The sequence below is a fragment of the Ostrinia nubilalis genome, chromosome 5, assembly GCF_963855985.1.
Source record: "Ostrinia nubilalis chromosome 5, ilOstNubi1.1, whole genome shotgun sequence".
Classification (NCBI taxonomy): Eukaryota; Metazoa; Arthropoda; class Insecta; order Lepidoptera; family Crambidae; genus Ostrinia; species Ostrinia nubilalis.
The window spans coordinates 13513536-13533162 of record NC_087092.1 but is presented as its reverse complement, the minus strand read 5'-3'; the positions used below and the strand labels follow the sequence as shown (position 1 = coordinate 13533162).

General features: G+C 38.7%; 2 protein-coding genes across 2 annotated transcripts; one reads left to right on the top strand and one right to left on the bottom strand.

Annotated features, from left to right (window-relative positions):
• Positions 1-2575: 2575 nt before the first annotated feature.
• Positions 2576-5142, bottom strand: LOC135072152 (sulfotransferase 1B1-like). The gene is made up of 4 exons (XM_063966105.1): positions 4875-5142; positions 4660-4754; positions 4249-4441; positions 2576-2688 (listed from the first exon to the last, which is right to left on the bottom strand). The coding sequence occupies exons 1-4, from the start codon at positions 5140-5142 to the stop codon at positions 2576-2578; spliced, it is 669 nt and encodes a 222-aa protein (XP_063822175.1).
• Positions 5143-9751: 4609 nt separating this feature from the next.
• Positions 9752-16270, top strand: LOC135072151 (sulfotransferase 1E1-like). Its single transcript, XM_063966104.1, has 7 exons — positions 9752-9800; positions 10195-10294; positions 10493-10806; positions 10939-11033; positions 14649-14835; positions 15263-15342; positions 16220-16270. The coding sequence occupies exons 1-7, from the start codon at positions 9752-9754 to the stop codon at positions 16268-16270; spliced, it is 876 nt and encodes a 291-aa protein (XP_063822174.1).
• Positions 16271-19627: the final 3357 nt, after the last annotated feature.

Below are 19627 nucleotides of genomic sequence, written 5' to 3'. Positions count from 1 at the left end.
ATTTTGATAAGGAGGTTATATTGTCGATATAAAAAGTGGAAAATATATTTCAAATACTATTCATAAATGTACAAGCAAACCCGTATAGAATAGCGAAAGGAAAACAAAATTCTTAATTGTTTTTTTCTTGAACTCTAAATACTCGTAGTATATTGAATGTAACTCGTATGTCTAAGTAGAATTATACCAAGTGCAAATAGTTTAAGGCCGCGACCCTTACTGTCGTGGTATCCTGTGTCCCATTTTCACCATCAATCCCTATTTTTTAAGAGACCCCTATGGTTTATACACATAAGAGGAATTTTGTTTTCATCTCGTCTCTGTCGCAGCGCGAACCGTTACATTGACTGTCAGTCGTTTTGTATCACAGTCTCGATGCAAGGCGTTGCTATTTCAATTCACACAGGTGTTTTATTTACCGAAAACAGCCCTTGTAACAACAATGAAGCTAATCAAATTGTTGGTTTTGTTATGTGTTGTAGCTTTCACACCAAGTGCTTGAGCTCATTTAACTTTTAAAAGTTACCGGTTGCAGGCGCGAGAATGACCTTTTCAATTACAGCGAGTTCTTTTTCACGTTTGAATTCTTGATATCTTTTGTCATTATTTATGTAAAGGTAACATTAGCCCTTAGGGGCTGATTTTTCAATCGCCAGATATCTTTTGACTGAAGAATAAACTTGCCATTTTGACTTTTTTTTCACATTTCCCAGACTGAAACTGTCAATGTGCCAAACTTATCAGAAAAAATTTATCCGACGATTGAAAAATCAGCCCATAAGTAGTTTTCTGATTTTATTGTTTAATCGAATGTAGTATCATTCTCACAAGCACTTCATTCATTGACATTGGACATGGACATGGACATTCAACAAAAAAGATAAGACCTAAGTAGGTAGATAATTTGTTTTACGTTATCAATTAATTAATTAACCATCAAGGATTGAGGTACGAATAACGATCTTTTGCTACAAATAAAGGCATGCAAACGATTAGATCGTTCGACTTAACGTTATACGTTTTCGATCAAAGTGGAGGCATTACGGGAACGACTCTATTCCGCCGAACTAAAGTGTGAAACCTACAACCGTTAGGATAAAAGGACCGCCGCGGGACACGGCTAACAGCTTCATTGTAGAGATGCCTATTTTAGTCGATATTTGTTTCTTTAAATAGTTTATTTTAAATTTTTTTCCGTTCTTGAGTGGCGACCACGAGCCGGAAGACGTAGCGCGGGCTGGCCTCCCACTAGGTGGACCGACGATCTGATGAAGGTCGCGGGAGGTGCCTGGATGCGAGCGGCGCAGGACCGGTCTTTGTGGAAATCCTTGGGGGAGGCCTTTGTCCAGCAGTGGACGTATTTCGGCTGAAACAACAACAACATTTTTTTAAATAGTTTTAGTCACAAACAAAGCACTAGCTAAGTAGGTACTCCATTAAGGGTGGATTCGACCAAACAAGAGTAAATATTAATCTCAGAATAAATCGTCAGTTTTGACATATTTCCCATACTGAAACTGTCAATGTGCCAATTATACCAAGAGTTATTCTCGGATAAAAGTTTGGTCGAATCGGGCCATAAAGAAGTACTCATGGATTTTCAGGAATATACTTTTCAGGAATGATGAAGCTGTTTTTGTTTCAGTTAAATCAGTAGGAGGAATAGTATGAGACGACGTGAAACCTACAATCGTTAGGATAAAAGGACCGCTGCGGGACACGGCTAACAGCCTCATGATAGAGATGCCTATTTTTATCGATATTTGTTTTTTAAATACCTAGTTTATTTTGTCGAAGACCTACGCACGATTTTCGTGGGCGTCACAAACAAATCACTAACTACTCCATGAATGGAAGTATTCTAATGGATTTTCAGGAATGTACTAATGATGGAGCCTTTTTGTTTCAGTTCAATAAGTAGGATGTGTTAAGGGAAAAGATATTAATTCACCCAAAAAATATCAATATAATTTGTCGTAAAAATAAAAAACGTAATTTTTTTTCTACTGATTAATGCATTTATATTGGAGTCGGTTTTATTTTTTAGTTAAAATTAATGTAATGACTAGTTACATTTAAGTTACTTTATGTTTTTTATTTTTTTTATTGACGGCGAACCATCCAGATGACAACAAATAAGTAAACTTTTTGTGTTAAAACATTAACTAATTGAGTAGATAACACCAACACTTTCCCACCAACTAGGTTTAAAGTATCGATAATTTTTATAACATTGTACAGCATTGTACCTATATGTACGTCACTACGCACTGCACGTTTGCTTCACCTGCGCGTCACTTTTGGGAAAAGGGACAGAAGCGACCTTGCATTGAAAGTTAATTCTGTTTATGTTTTGCCCTTTTATTAGTTTGGTTATAAGTGAAAAATAAAATTTGTAAAAGATTCTATTTCACAAAAGAATTGTATAGTTATGATGATTCAAATTCAAAATTCAAATTCAAAACGTTTATTTGCTAAAAACACAGTAATACAGGGTGACAATATTAAAATAGGATTATGTGTTTAGTCCGATCGTAGACGTGCAAAAATGATGTCTGGTGTCGATTGTGTATGGTTAGTCGTGCCCCGGGAAGCGCAGGTCAGTCCCGCGCAGGTTGTCGTCGATCCACTGCTGCGCCTGCGCCGCCATCTGCACGTCGAAGTGCTCGCGCCAGCCGCCCGCCTTGCCTGGAACGAGATTGAGCCTTATGATATGTAGCCAAGAGTGGGTATTCGAAATACTCTAAACTATACATAGTTCACATTTTGGGGCATTCTTTTATAATGCTCAACACGGTGAAACGCAAAGGTGATATATTTGAGCTTATCTTAGTTAAGGACTACTTTGAAATCTACCAGGCTCAAATGCGTCTTGTTTCAAACATTTTGCATCATATTTCGTTTCAGTAAGATCAGTTTCGAGTTTTGTCGCGTTAGCAGCGGGTAGTCGTGCGCACGAGTGGCTCCGCGTAAAGCGTTGTAGACCTCCTGCCCGACTGGCTACCCTCACGCGCCTCGATTCGCCGCGACGTTGCGACTGACTCCGCGCAAGCGTTGAGTCCCGCGCCGCGTAGAGCTGTCTCGCTCTCGCACAGTTGTTTGCCACCTACCCGCGATAAGACGCTTTTGTGTGTGAATTGTGCCAGTGCGTATCAGAATACCCGCGAAAGTGGATATTCGCCTCGAGCAGTGCCGCCCATCGAACTTTTCACCACCTACCCCCAACACACCAACAATGTCGGACGACGACGAATACTCGTACGAGTCGATCCCTCCGAGCCACGCAGCATACCGGCCTATCGGAAGGCCCACCCAAGTGCACTCCAGCGCCCACCCCTCCGCCGCCACCGCTCGCGGCCAGCCCAGGCAGGCGAATGCCGCCGAGCCCCGCCCGGGGCCTGCCGCGGGAATCCAGGGAGATTGCCCAGGCCCGCTCCCGGGAGGCCGAGCCGGCCACCGCCGACCCAGAGGCTACCGGAACTCCTCGGAGGACGACGTGACGTCCGAGGAAAAGCGGCTCAGAGCCGGACCGTCACCGCCGCAACGGGCCTCCACGCCAGCCCCCCGGATATCTCCAGTGGAGAGGTATGTGCAGCCCCCTCGCTCACCAACCGCCTCCCCGGTGAGAGCCGACACCTCGCGCTCCACCCCGCACTCCGTCTCGCGCACCCCATCCAGGGGCAGCTCTCCGAGGCCGAGCGAGGGTAGGAGCGACGTCTATTACCCGCCTACCCACCGAACAAACTCCACAACGCCGACGTCGTACGAGGCGTTGCAGAGCCCGCAGCGGTCATACGCCGCCACCAGCACCGCTCCCTCCTCACCCCCGCCGCAACGGGACCCGGAGGTCGAGCAGACGGAAGCGGCCCCTGCGCTCCACCGAACCACCGAGCAGCATCAGCGCTCCTACCCGCCCATAGTGGTCGAGAGCCTGAGGAACTGGCCTCACCACTTCCGGAGCTTGCACGACAAGCTGGGCCATGCACCGAACGCGCGCCCCTACAAGACCTAACAAGCCGAAGAAGCCAGGATGATGATTCAGTAAGATGCAGTTTCCTCATTTTATGTAAGTAGGTATCTCTGTCAATTTTTCTTCACTCGAGATAGCATCTTTCTAATTTTCTTTTTGGTCATATTAGGCATCTATCTATCAGTTACTTCTAGTAAAGTACCTAATTTAGATGAAATAACACGTCAACAAAAAGTACAATACGTAGAATAACTTTATTTCATTCTTAGAGTACTCACCCTTTCGTATAAAAGACACAGTCTTTCCTACATTCATGTCTTCAAATCCCATTTCCTTTAAGGGCTCGCAGTTTACTGACTTATTCTTCTTGAAGTTGTCAAACTTGAGGTGTTCGCTGAGAGCCCTGACTTGCGCCTCGCTTGGCTCCTTTCCTAGAAAACGTGCTACGCGGCGAATGCCGCCGGGCAGGTCCTGAGAATAATAAAATTGATTTGAAGTACTCTGAATGACTGGCAAATGTGAGTAGTGTGACGAAAACTATACTGCTTATGCTATAGAACTTCTAAGCCTTTGGGTAAGTATTCTACACATCGATATTTAACATCAGAAAAGCAGCGATCCGTTTAGACATAGATTCCATAAATATTGCCAATTTATTGTAACTGATCACTTACAACTTTCATATTTACCTTGATAAGATCTTCATAGAACAAAATAAGCAGGTTAGCGTGATGTCTCTGCCCCCATACTTCTTTCAGGTGTTCAAAGTATGGACCAAAATCCACTGTAAATGTTTATTTAATAACGTTTTGTGGTACAAACTATTACATTGGAAATATATAATTTTTCAATCAGCCTTTTTATGAACTTTTCAGATAAATCTAGACTGAATCGTGATACCCACCGTCACCCTTCACGAAAGATTCCCAGAACTGCTTAAAGTTACCGAAGTATCCATAGAAAGCGAAGAGCTTGTAGTGGTAATAGTACGAGACGGCGACGTCCCGCGGGTCGCGCGCCACGTACACCACCCTCGAGGTGGCCAGCAGAGACGGGGGCAGCAGCGACAGAGGCAAGTGAGACTTGAAGAACCGAGGAGAGGGACGATCTGCAGCTAAGTACTTCTCTGAACTTAAGAACATTTTTATATTCTCCTCTTTATCAGCGGTCATTTCTTTAAATTTTTTCTGTGCCTTATCGTTGTAGAGGATATTTATCCTAAAAAGGAAAATAATTGTTTATCTACAACATAAAAGATTATAAATTACGAATTAATTGTTACTTCAATATGCAGCTTAGTTAAATAAAACTGTTCGATATCTTGGTACTCACTCTAAAAACGGAAATCTGTTGACTAAAAGAACGGCCTTTGATGTTTCGTAGTCAAAATCATTTGCAACCATCCACACCATTTCTTGGACCCATGTAGTGCCTGCAAATTAAACCCGTTATTCGAATACCTATGTAGATTTTTTTCTAACAATTTCGCCATAATATTCCATGGTAAATTCATAATGTTTTAAAGCACAAACAGGCAAAGGCAGTCCGTAGCCGACCACGCAGCAGCGGCAGGCGACGTGTCGCCGCGACGCACTGGTTTCTATGTACTTCTATGAAACACCTTCAGACTACATGTCGTTAAAAAATGTGAGCGTGAAAAGGCAAGAGACTGGTTTCTCTGTATTTCTATGGCCACGTGCAAATGATGAGCGCTCGTCACGCGTTTTGCTAAGGTGCAGTAACTGCGTATGGTATTTTATAGAAACAAAAAGAAACCAGTATCCTACCTTTTCACGCTCAAAATTGTCAGTCAGTAGGTAAACAGGGAGTGAAAAAAAATGTTCAAACCCAAAAGTCACGCTTCTCACCCGATTTAGGGAAAGTCACTACCCAGACGTCATCCGGCCTGAGTGACATGTTGTATATTTTCGCTGCTTCTTTCCTATAGCCGCTCTTCAGGAAATAACCTTTGGGACCGACCCGCACGTATCCATCTGTGAAAGCTAAAACAATCAAAAGATTTCTAGTTTTTATCTACTGGGATAAAAAAGATGTATGTATGCAATATAACGCTAAACTTATTTGATGTTACATCAATTAATGCACTATAAATATGATTCCTTAACAATTTTTACAATTGTGTTTAGGAAAATATTTACCCGTATTGAAGGTTTTCTGTAACTCTGCGAATTCCTCAGGCTCCACATCATTTATAGCGTAAGGAAAATCACTGCTACTCGTACCGTGCATCATTTTGTATTAAATCTCAAAATATAATAAACAATTTTAATAAAAAGTTTCTTTAATAAGAATATTAAGAAATAAATTATTATGCCAATCTTACATGACGGCAACTAAATAAATACAAAATGTAATAGGGTGGGTGTACCAGTAACAAACCGAATAAGCGACTTTTTAAAAGTAATTTTGATATTGTGACTCAATTATTACAACAATAATTGCAAAAAAAAGAATTAACTACTCCTTGTATGTATGAATCAAGTAGCTTATTCCAATTTTCTTAATAGCTGTAAGGTTTATTTTTATTTAACAATCAATGTGGAAAGTCGCAATGTGCCTAAGGTTGACCAGATCGTACCAAGTCGTGTTTGTCGCTTTTTAACCGACTTCAAAAAAGGAGGAGGTTATATGTTCGGCTGTATGTATGTTTTTTTTTCTATGTATGTTCACCGATTACTCCGTCAATTGTGGACCGATTTTCAAAATTCTTTTTTTGTTCGATAGGGTACACTTCGGAGGTGGTCCCATTGTCACCATGTCAGGATCTGATGATGGGATCCTAGGGAAATCGAGGGCAACCCTCAAATTTTATAGGCACATATATCGTTTTTCATATTTATTCTAAAGATATTCAAGTATATGTAAGTCATCATCTAATGTTGATGAGGTGATGATGGAAGGTAAAACTCCTTACCGCTTAGGAGTTGGAGAATAATTCTTTAAATATTTTAGGTACGTATGTACATACAGTTGTAATACTTCAGGTTTTTTAGGTGAGCTGATGATAAAAGGTCAAACTTCGTAAGTTAAATTATACTTTTTAGTTGCCCATATTAAAGTAGGTATCCTGTATTGTAGGGAAGATTATTAACACTTAAAATGGAAAATCTCAATCTCATTAAACATAGGTACCGTCCATATTTAGTGAGAATAACAAGGACTTACCAACTAAAAAGCATGAAATAAATTAATTTTAACAAAAAAATTAAAACCGACTCCAAAAAACCTGCACTAAAAAGTAGAAAATAATTACATTATTTCTTTATTAGGACAAATGTATACCATGATTGATATTTTTGGAGTCGGTGCCGAAAAATTTAGAACATTTATTAAGCTTGGCATTTAGCAGGCACCGACTCCGAGAATATCAATCATGGTATACATTAATTTGTCCTAATAAAGAAATAATGTAATTATTTTCTACTTTTTAGTGCAGGTTTTTTGGAGTCGGTTTTAATTTTTTTATCTAAGACTAATTATTGGTAGAAGTACGGCAGTGCTACCAAACGTAACAAAAGTGGCGGAAAATTCTACAGATTGTTAATATTTTGATGTGAAATTAGAAATGGTGTACTACTGGTTCCTGGTGTGGGACTGGTGCACCCACCCTACTACTATTTAATAATCTTTTATAGTTTAGTAAGACACGACTAACATAATTTATTTTTCTAAACTATAAAAGAAAAAATAAAATAAAAGATTATAGTCACGAGTTACGTAAAAATATCACGGCAAAATAAGACCTACCTGCAGGGTTGGTTCGTTCGTTGCATCGTTCTAATTCACATTAATCTCCTTTTCCCTTATTTATAAATAAAAAAAAAGTAGAAAAAAAGGATAGCTACTTCTAGCTAGTTATAAGTTTGAACAATTCCTACATGGCGATGATATAGCGACTAATATTTTAATAGCTAATATTGCGAATACATTACTAAAGATTCATTCACCAAATAATATTGACAACTAAATATTGTCTACATTTTCATGAAGTTTGTAGGCAATATTAATTATGCGGTACATTAAATACTCGTTAAAACAACATAATAGAAGTCTATTATTAGTTTGAAGACGATATGTTTGCGTCTGCAAAGTTTTCGTTCGTTCGTTCGTTCGTTTCAGCCGAAAGACGTCCACTGCTGGACAAAGGCCTCCCCCAAGGATTTCCACAAAGACCGGTCCTGCGCCGCTTGCATCCAGGTACTTCCCGCGACCTTCACCAGATCGTCGGTCCACCTAGTGGGAGGCCTGCCCACGCTACGTCTTCCAGCTCGTGGTCGCCACTCAAGAACTTTCCTGCCCCAGCGGCCATCAGCTCTTCGAGCTATGTGCCCCGCCCACTGCCACTTGATTTTAGCGATTCTGCGGGCTATGTCAGTCACTCTGGTTTTCCTACGGATCTCCTCATTTCTGATTCGATCACGCAGGGACACTCCGAGCATAGCACGCTCTATCGCTCTTTGGGTGACCTTGAGCCTTCTTATGAGGCCCATAGTAAGCGACCACGTCTCAGAGCCATACACCATCACTGGCAACATACACTGGTCAAATACTTTTGACTTGAGCACTGGTCAAATACTTTTGACTGCAAAGTTTTATATTTATTTTAATACAATAAAAGCTTTTTTCATGTTTTTAATAGGCACATTTATTTAATTTAGCGAAATAACAATCCCCTTTTGATTTGCTCGGGGTACAAATGTCAATCAATGGTGCTATTACCATGGGAATCTAAAAATGATTGATTTTATAATGGTTCAATGGTTCCTTGCTGGAAAACATTGTATTTGCATTACTTATGTAGACTACTTGATACATCTACATATACACCTTTTTTCGAACTATGGAAAATTTGGAGCCAAAAATACTTTTTTAGCTCAAAATTTCCCGGAATTTAAATTTGGAGCGAATTTGAATTCGAGATGCAACTCATGGAGAATTAAAAGAGTGGATATCTACGTTGACTTTTTAGATTTCCATGCTAAAAAAATCAGATTAGTAAATTAAAAAGTTAAAAAATACAAAATTCATAATTAACTTTCAAGGTTCATTAGCTGTCTTTATTTTTTTCTGTATTTTCAGTTTACACACAACCTTGAATATGAAAAATATTTGAGTGTTTACCATGACGAAACCAACACTACGGCTACGGTTAAGATATGATAATTTTCTCGAATTAATTTAACACGAGCCTCCTCCTCTCTTCACTCCAATTTGAATTTACATTATAGTTGCTGTTATATTTCAGTTTGAGAAATACATTAATATTTTATTAGTCACTTAGTTACAGGAGGCAAGAACGGTGCGTGTCTTGTACTTTGATATAATTCTCAGCTAAAAACTCTTACCTATTTAAAATAGATTTCATCATAATATTTTGAAACTAAATACAACATGATGGACGGTACGAGTAGCAGTGATTTTCCTTACGCTATAAATGATGTGGAGCCTGAGGAATTCGCAGAGTTACAGAAAACCTTCAATACGGGTAAACATTTGCCTAAACACATGTATAAATTGTTAAGAAATCATATTTATGGTGCGTGAATTGATCATGCTTTTTATCCCAGTCGATAAAAACTAAAAACTACATTATAGGACGTGGTGTCCTTATGTCTTTTAATGTAGTTTTCATCGTAAAATAATAAACGTCATTAGATATTTTGATTGTTTTTAGCTTTCATAGATGGATACGTGCGGGTCGGTCCCAAAGGTTATTTCCTGCGGAGCGGCTATAGGAAAGAAGCAGCGAAAATATACAATATGCCACTCAGGCTGGATGACATCTGGGTAGTGTCTTTCCCTAGATCGGGTGAGGAGCGTGACTTTTGCGTTTGAACATTTCGTCACTCCCTGTTTAACCCTGTCAATTTTATGCTTGAAAAGTTAAGATACTGGTTTCTCTGTAATTCTATAAAATACCATATGTAGTTACTGGGGATGATACTATCCGCCAACCATGGCATTTCATAGGCCAACAATGGCATTCATCCTTTTCACGCTCAAAATTGTCTAAGGACATGTCGTCTGAAGGTATTTCATAGAAGTACATAGAAACCAGTGCGTCGCAGCGACACGCCGTCTGCTGCTACTGCGTCGTCGGCTTGTACCTTACCTGTTTTTGCTTGAAAACATTATGAATTTAATATGGAATATGACGAAGTTAGAAAAAAAAACAAATACAAATAATCGGGTTTAATTTGCAGGCACTACATGGGTCCAAGAAATGGTGTGGATGATCGCAAAAGATTTTGATTACGAAACATCAAAGGAGGTTCTTTTAGTCAACAGATTTCCATTTTTAGAGTGAGTAGGTACCAAAATAAGTTTTATTGAACAAGCCTGCGGATTCAAATAACAAATTAATTTGTAATTTATAGTCTTTTATTAAATAGATAAACGAAATTAAAAGCAATTTATTGAGGAAAAGTGATACATAAGAAACACATAAAAAACGATAACATGTGTAGGTATAAATGAATAGATAAAGTAATTCTTTTTTAGAGCCAATGTCATCAACAGCGATAAGGCATTGAAAAAAATTAAAGAATTGAGCGCTGGAAAAGAGGAGGATATAAAAGTGTTTTTAAGTTCCGAGGTAGATTTAGCTGCAGATCGTCCCTCTCCTCGGTTCTTCAAGTCTCACTTGCCTCTGTCGCTGCTGCCCCCGTCTCTGCTGGCCACCTCGAGGGTGGTGTACGTGGCGCGCGACCCGCGGGACGTCGCCGTCTCGTACTATTACCACTACAAGCTCTTCGCCTTCTTTGGATACTTCGGTAACTTTAAGCAGTTCTGGGAGTCTTTCGTGAAGGGTAACGGTGGGTATCACGATTCAGTCTAGATTTATCTGAAAACTATTAAAAAGTATTAGCTGATTATTTTCAAATTATCGTAAAATTATAAATTCCAATGTAATAGTATGTAACACTAACGTAATTAAACATTTACAGTGGATTATTGTCCATACTTTGAACACTTGAAAGAAGTTTGGGGGCAGAGACATCACGCTAACCTGCTTATTTTATTCTATGAAGATCTTATTAAGGTAAAATATAAAAGTTGTAGGTGATCAATAACAATAAGTAAGTAGGCAATATTTATGGAATCTTATGATTAAACCTCAGATCATAGAAAGAGAATAGATATTATGAAGTCGCGCGTAACTACAACGAGAACCAGTGTCCCCACATTTCCCCCACCACAGCTCCCACACACACATTCAACTGTGTAAAAACAAAGCGACTGAGAGTCTACGACAACATGTGCAACCGGCTTAAAAGTGCTGTGATTGGCCAGAAGGCGTGCCTTATGGCCAATCACAGCACGCGTGACGTGACGCACACTTTGAAAACGCTAGTGAGAGAACAAAGATAAAATGCAGTCGACAAGATATCGATACTTTAAATCGCTAGGGGCAAGGCTCGAAACTGGTTTCACAAAATGCTTATGTATGAAAACCTTTTTATTATTATACGTTATTATTAACTACTATCACGCATTTACTTTTTAATTATGGCGATCTGCGTACCGCATATGTTTATCAAAAATAATGCCTATATTAGGCTTTCAACTAGCTCTTATAGTAATTACATAGTTGACAGTTACTAATTACTTCTACTGTTTTTTTTTTTTGTAAAATCTTATAATCGCAAGTAACACATCATTTTTTTAATTAAAATTACAAAATAGAAAATTATAATTTACTTCTATTTATCGATAATAGGAAACCGCATTAGAACACGAGCACGGCACTATGTTACGACCGGCACATGCGGCCGTACTGTGTATTTTCACACGACAGTAGATATCGGAAGAAATTAAATACATTGCGCAGTAGTTGAGCATGACATAAAGTGGTTGCTAACTAAATCCTCAATGTACAAGTGTGTTAGAATTTTTATCACCACTGATTTCGATATCGCAGTAACTGTTACGGCACTGAATTCGTTCGTAAAATAAAAAAACTAAAACACAACTACGACAAAAAACAAGATTTTCAGAATACTGAACTGAATGAAACTAATTGAAAAAGTATTAAACAAGATTTTCAGAATACTGAACTGAACAAAGTTGCTAATGTAGTTGCATAGTAATTTTCATGTTTGGAAAACCGCAGTCACACGTTGTCAAAGTGCTTCGGTAGGTAGGTATATGTAACGTGTGACTACGCCTTTCCAAACATGAAAATTATTATGTAACTACATTAGCAACTTTGTTCAGTTCAGTATTCTGAAAATCTTGTTTAATACTTTTTCAGCGTCGTTTTTTGTCGTAGTTGGGTTTTAGTTTTTTTACTTTTTATTATTTGTACTATTTTGGTGTTAAAGTGTATTTGTGGCGCATAATATTAACAAAAGTTTAATTGATGAACTAATAAGTAGGTAGTAAAGAAGCTATGATCGAAAAGATGTAAACTATATGCAATCAGCCCATAATGAATACAGGTAAAGTCACAAGCAAATGCTAGTAATATATATATATTCAAAATGTACAAGTAAAGCGCTTTCAAATGATACCAAACACGGCATATTTATCTTAACTTTATTTTTTTACTCTGTATGTTTTGTCCGCTAGAGGGCGCCACATTAGATTTTGTGAAACCCCATATAGCCTATAACCAGCGGATAATTAAGACGCTTCTAATGATATGTCATTTGTCGAATTCTGATAAGTAGTTTAGAAGTTACGAGGGAACAGATGAACATACATACATACATACATACATAGCCTGTCAAAATCATAACCCTCCTTTTGCTTTGCCGTAGTCGGGTAAAAATGTTTAGTTTTTTTTATTTATAAGCAAAATACCAATGGATTTGCAATACTTACATGTAGTAAATGACTCCATTGTTCCTGTAGTTCTTCGTTTCACTTGTTTTATTGCACGTAACGACGCAATAAATGTTTCTTTCTTTCTTTCTTTCTTTCTTTCATTATCCAAAATATCGGAGAACATTTCCTTAGTACAACTGAATCGCGACTAACCTAGCTACGCGGCCGATGTTCGTTTCTGGGCATATCGCGGAGACACGCGCCACGCCCCCGTTTCACATCTATTCCCTTCTATGATCTGAGGTTTAAACGGATCTTTGCTTTGCTGATCGACTGTAGGTACAGTCAGGGTCGCTGATAATTCCAGCTCTAGCTTGCCTATTAACTACGGCGTGCCGCAGGGAAGCACTCTTGGACCTACACTCTTCTCAGTTTATATAAACAATCTCTGTAAACTTAAAATTGACAATGGTCGCACGCTTGCTTTTGCTGATGACACCGCCTTGGTTTTTGGTGGCGACTCTTGGTCTCTGGTTCGTAAATCGGCTGAAAGTGGTCTAAAAAGCGTTTTGACGTGGCTTGATAACAACTTACTGACAATCAATGTTCCAAAAACCAAATACATTTGTTTCAGAATTTCCGAAGCCACAAAACCTCCAAACTCTTTTTCTATTGTGGCTCACTCCTCACACTGTACCCTAGACATCAATTCGACGACCTCTTGTGGCTGCCCCTTCCTAAGCCAGACAGACACCCATAGATATCTTGGAGTTATCATTGACAGGAACTTAAACTGGGGACCACACATTTCAATGGTTAGTACCAGAATTCGCAGATTGCTCCACATTTTCAGAAATCTGAGAGATTCAGCTGACGATGATCTCATAACCAAAATTTACTTCGCCCTCTGCCAATCTCTCCTAACATACTGCATACCGGTCTGGGGTGGTGCTGCTAAGTCTTACCTCATAGAACTTGAGCGTGCACAGAGAGCTGTAATTAAGGTCATGCGTCGTAAACCGAGGAGATACCCAACAGAAAATCTTTATAAGGAAGCGAGCCTACTGACTGTAAGACAGTTGTTTTACCTCAACTCGGTACTACGATACCATAAGACGGTAGATGTTGCAAAACTGCCGCAAAATAAGAGACGTCTGCGTACGCAAGTACCCACTTGCAAAACAAATTTTGGTCGAAGACAAACGTCTTTCTCTGGGCCTTTTCTATATAGACACTTTAATGATTTATATAAAATTCTAAACATGTGTAGGACAAGCTTGAAGTCAACCCTAAAAACTAAACTAAATGAACTAAATTATACCGAAACAGAAAGAATTTTGATATGCTACGAGTAAAATTAATAATTAATTAGTAAAATTGCATAGTACCTAAGTACCCTCATTATTTGTAAATGTGTAAAATTAATTGTAAATGTGTTAAATGTGTATATCTAATGTCTTATATTAGGTATAAGATTAGTAGATTTTAATTTAATTTAATTTAATTTATTGTAAAGATTATTTCATGCTCAGCAAATTAGGTATATAAACTTTAATAGGTACTTCTTGTATGGGGTGGAGGGTTAATATCCTGAGCAACAGGAATATTCCTAATTCAGGTATTAACCTGCCACAATTTCTTAATTGTTAATAATATTCTTATTGTTTTATATGTATTCTATGTGGTGAGAAATAAACAATTTATTATTATTATTATTATTTACATGGTTAGTAGTGTTCCGGTTCATATCGATGTGTAGATAGTACTTACCCAAAGGCTTAGAAGTTCTATAGCATAAGCAGTAAAGTTTTCGTCACACTAACTCACATGTGACGGTCATCCAGAGAACTTCAAATCAATTTTATTTTAAAGTAATGTTTATTCTCAGGACCTCCCCGGCGGCATTCGCCGCGTAGCACGTTTTCTAGGAAAGGAGCCAAGCGAGGCGCAGGTCAGGGCTCTCAGCGAACACCTCAAGTTTGACAACTTTAAGAAGAATAAGTCAGTTAACAATGAGCCCTTTATGCACTTAAGTGACCAGAATGTAGCTAAGACCGTGTCTTTTATGCGAAAGGGTTAGTACTCTAATGAAATAAAGTTATTCTACGTATTGTACTTTTTGTTGACGTGTTATTTCATCTAAGGATGTACTTTGCTAGAAGTAACTGATAGATTGAAGGCTAATATGACTAAAAACAAAATTACAGAGATGCTACCTCGATGGAAGCCTGACTACACAAATAGAGAGCGAAGAAAAATTTACGGAGATACCTACACAAAATAAAGAAACTGCAACTTGCTTTTGAGTTCCAAATGTGCTTTTCTTTATGCTAAAGCATAGGAAACGAAACATGACAGATTTCAAACTAGTCCTAGACTGAAATGACCTTTGTGTTTCACCGTGTTGAGCGTTAATGTTATGAAAGATGCCACAAAATGTGAATTATTGTCTTTCAAATACCCACTCTTTGAAACATATCATAAGGCTCAATCTCGTTCCAGGCAAGGCGGGCGGCTGGCGCGAGCACTTCGACGAGCAGATGGCGGCGCAGGCGCAGCAGTGGATCTGTCGCAGGCAAATTGTATGATTCCGCATTTTACAAACGGCGTCGTCAATTCACAAACGCTCGCTGTTCTATGAAATGCCGAAGGCAAAATGTAAATTGCCTTGGCACTTTATAATATGCCAAAACATTTGATAGCCAATTCAATCGCTGTTTACAAAATGCCGCGGCAAATTGAAGTATTTAGTTCTTTTTCTCACCACGCGAGGCGCTGCTAATCAAAACAAGAAAAATGGCGTCGGATAGTGGTTTTGTGATACAGAAAACAGTGCAAATTCTACGTATTCAAAGGACTTTTCACAAAAAAAGACATTTATTATACTTAGTGAGTTAAGAAAATTTTACGATTCACAAATAGGAGCAGTGAAAAAGCTATGGAAAAATAAAATAGTTTTTGAGGTTATCCGGCACGTAAAACACGCTAAGGTGACAATGGAATCTGGTGCTCGGAGGACTGCTGCGGAATATATTGGTATAAAAAATATTGTTATGTCTTCTAGACTTCTTCTTGGTATAATTAAAATATAAGACTTATCTAAAGGACTGACTATCGAAACTGATTTAATGTCATATTTTTATGTACCTACTTATAGGTACGTCAATAGTTTAAATTAGTCTAGTGTTGTTTTTGTTACGAAAATATTTTAATTACTTTAGGAGTAGCAAGTATTTTAGGTTTGTCTTACTTGAATAGATACCTACCTGATTTCTGAAATTATGTCTGATTTGTCCAACGTGTGTTTTATGATGGTCACCCTATTGCAACAATCATAGTCGAAATTTTATCAATTGAACGAGTTGCCAATTTGCCTTTGGCATTTCATAGAACAGCGAGCGTTTGTAAATTGACGACGCCGTTTGTAAAATGCGGAATCATACAATTTGCCTGCGACAGATCGACGACAACCTGCGCGGGATCGACCTGCGCTTCCCGGAACACGACTAACCATGTACCTACAGTCGATCAGACATCAGATTATAAATTTTTGTTGAAAATTAAAACCTATTATAATTACACTAGCTTTCCGCCCGCGGCTTCGCCCGCGTGGAATTTTGTCTGTCACAGAAAAACTTTATCGCGCGCGTCCCTGTTTCAAAAACCGGGATAAAAACTATCCTATGTTCTTTCCCGGGACTCAAACTATCTCTATGCCAAATTTCATCAAAATCGGTTGCGAGGTTTAAGCGGGAAAGCGTAACAGACAGACAGACAGACAGACAGACAGACAGAGTTACTTTCGCATTTATAATATTAGTTGGGATTAATAACATGCTTAGCCTGATGTGCTGTCGCCTAGCTGTACCACATTCATTGGAGCTAAAGAAAACGTGTCAGTGAATTACGAGTGATTATTTTTCTATAACATGTGAAGAGCTTTGTTAGTGAGTTTTTTAAATAGTTATTTTGAATTTGTAAGAGGGCCCCACGTTGGGAGCCAGTTTGTAGGAGGGCGCCACGTTGGGAGCCAGTTTGTAGGAGGGCGCCACGTTCAGACGCCCAATTTGTAAGGAGGGCACCACGTTGGGACGCCCGATGTAAGAGGGCGCCACGTTGGGACGCCAGTTTAGTAGAGGGCGCCACGTTGGGACGCCCAATTTATAGGAGGGGGAACCTGACCTACAGAGAGAAATGACCAAAACCGATTGTATAGGGCTTTATCTCGTGTTTATTGCCAATCAACCTATGACTAAATTACACGATCAAAGCAGACAACCTCTCAAGTTACGGGATAGTCGATACAAACAAAATATCACAGTAAAGTTAGGATCGGCATGTACATATGAACAATACTTAATGACAAACAATACTAATTGCATTGACCAATGAATCTTATGGCAAAGTGTGAATTATAACATTTGAAGCAAAAATGAGGATCGGTATATGCATTTGAGCCGGATCCAATAGTAAACTATACAATTATATTTACTTGATAAACTTTATTACAAAAGCGTGAGTAATTCAATTAGAACACAAAACAAGGATCGGTTTATGCATATGATCTAAACTTAATTGAAAACTAAACAATTGCGTCTAATTAATAACGTTCATAACAAAAGCATGTGCATTAGGGCCACATTTAGTACAATAGCATTTACTTAATAAATTTATAGCAAGAAGCGTGAATAATTATCTAAGTCATAAAACCAGGATTGGATTATGCATTTGAGCTAAGCATGAATGCAAACAATGAGCAAATTCTAATCATTAGCGAAACAGATTCTACTTTAATTAACTTAGCTACTACAAGACAACAGTTACTATTTCTATTAACAATCTAGTAGGCACGGGAAGCGTGCATGGGACGATACAACGCGATGTCCAGTCAGTTCCGTGTTACGGAAGCAGACCTTACCATCGCGGTGTGTGCGAGTTCAATCCGGCGGGCGGGCGCATCGTTTTCCGTGGTACGGAAGCGCGGAGCGTCGCGGACTGGTGGCTTGAGGAGCTTTTCCAGCTTCACCGGGCAGAGTGGCGAGTACAGAAGGTACTCTAGCCGTTTGGCGATCGTCGGTGCGCGTGCCGACGAGGCCGAGTGTGGGCGAAGCGAAGCCCAGGCTCGTCCGCGTCGGTCGCAGACCGACGTTTGCGATCGGGCCGTATCGAGGGCATAAGGCGCCCGATCAGTGGCGAACCCAACTAGAGGGTTGCCCACCGCGGTGTTGGACCAAAGTCCTATTGAAACTACACAATGGCGGATAACAGACTGCTTTTATTTTATTTCTTTTCCATATTTAAACAGGTTACAGAAGCTATGACACTAGGTGGCGCTAGTTTAATTCGTTACACTTTTAACACTCTCTCCTAACGAAATAAACTAAATAGTATTCCAACTAAAACATAAAACAGAACAATATTCCTTGGAACAAACTTAAACTTCTGATATGCCCATTAAATCTAAAAACGTATGATGTTTATTAGCACTAAGACTCTTTGTCAACAAATCAGCTGGCATGTTGGATGTTGAAACATAATCAAGTTTGACTTGACTATCATGCACACATTGCCTTACAAAATGATGTCTCACTTCTATATGTTTTGTGCGCCTATGAAACAAAGGATTAACAGCCAACTTAAGTGAACTCTGACTATCACTATACAAACATATAGGTACATCACACATTGTTCCAAACATTTCACATAAAAGACTTTTCAAATACAGAGCCTCTTTACAAGACTCGGAGAGCGCCATATACTCGGCTTCTGTACTCGAAAGCGCGACAGTTCTCTGCTTTCTTGATTCATATGATACAACACATCCAGACATAATGAAACAGTACCCAGTATATGACCTTCTGTCTATAGTGCATGATGCCCAATCAGCATCTACAAATCCATGCAATAATGAATTATTTTTCTTATACACCAAACCATAACTTTTAGTTTTCTGTAAATACTTTAACAATCTCTTTAAATGCTTCCAATGAGTTTCACTAAAACAACTGTTAAACTGACTTAAATAACTTACACTAAAAGCTATGTCAGGTCTAGTCAATACAGATAAGTACATAAGGCTACCTACTAACTGCTGATATGGATATTTATTTTCACAACTATCAACATCCTTTTCCAACTTTAAATTCACTTCCATAGGTGTGTCTGAAGTGTAACAATTTGACATATTGAACTTATTCAAAATTGTGTTTATATATTGTTCCTGGTCAACAGTAATACAGTCTTTCATAACTTTAACTCTCATTCCTAGACATTGCTTTACCTGACCTAAATCTTTTATTTTAAATTTATTTATTAACTCACTTTTCATCTGATCATAAGAACTTTCACAGTTATAGAATACGAAAAAATCATCAACAAATAATGCAATAAATACTTTAACATCATTATTACACAACATAAAAAGACATGGCTCATGATCAGATTTTTTATAACCTAAGTTCAACAAGCATTCCTCTACTCTGATATACCAGGCTCTGGCAGACTGTTTCAAGCCATACACTGCTCTATTTAGCTTTAACACTTTGTTATCACAATTTTCAAAATTTGAGCACTCTGGTATTTCCATATAGACATTTTCTTTTAAATAACCATTCAGAAATGCTGTAGGTACATCGAGATGATTAATTTTGAAATCATATTGAACACTTAAGGCAAATAAAAGTCTTAAAGTGGAATACCTCACTACCGGTGAGAAAGTCTCTGTGAAGTCGACACCCTTCTTCTGGGTAAAACCCTTGGCAACCAGTCTAGCCCTGAAGCGCACTCCACCATCGCTGTTTAGTTTCTTTTTAAATACCCACTTATTCTTGACTATGGTAGCATTATCTGGCCTATCCACTAGTGTCC

Excerpts from the sequence above, each read along its gene's own strand:
- LOC135072152 (XM_063966105.1), bottom strand. The coding sequence starts at position 5,142 with ATGACCGCTGATAAAGAGGAGAATATAAAAATGTTCTTAAGTTCAGAG. Across the intron at positions 4,755-4,874 it reads ATCTTTCGTGAAGGGTGACG|TGGATTTTGGTCCATACTTT; the intron begins GTGGGTATCACG and ends AAACATTTACAG. Across the intron at positions 2,689-4,248 it reads TGTGTCTTTTATACGAAAGG|GCAAGGCGGGCGGCTGGCGC; the intron begins GTGAGTACTCTA and ends ATCTCGTTCCAG.
- LOC135072151 (XM_063966104.1), top strand. The coding sequence starts at position 9,752 with ATGCCACTCAGGCTGGATGACATCTGGGTAGTGTCTTTCCCTAGATCG. Across the intron at positions 9,801-10,194 it reads AGTGTCTTTCCCTAGATCGG|GCACTACATGGGTCCAAGAA; the intron begins GTGAGGAGCGTG and ends TTTAATTTGCAG. Across the intron at positions 10,295-10,492 it reads AACAGATTTCCATTTTTAGA|AGCCAATGTCATCAACAGCG; the intron begins GTGAGTAGGTAC and ends ATTCTTTTTTAG.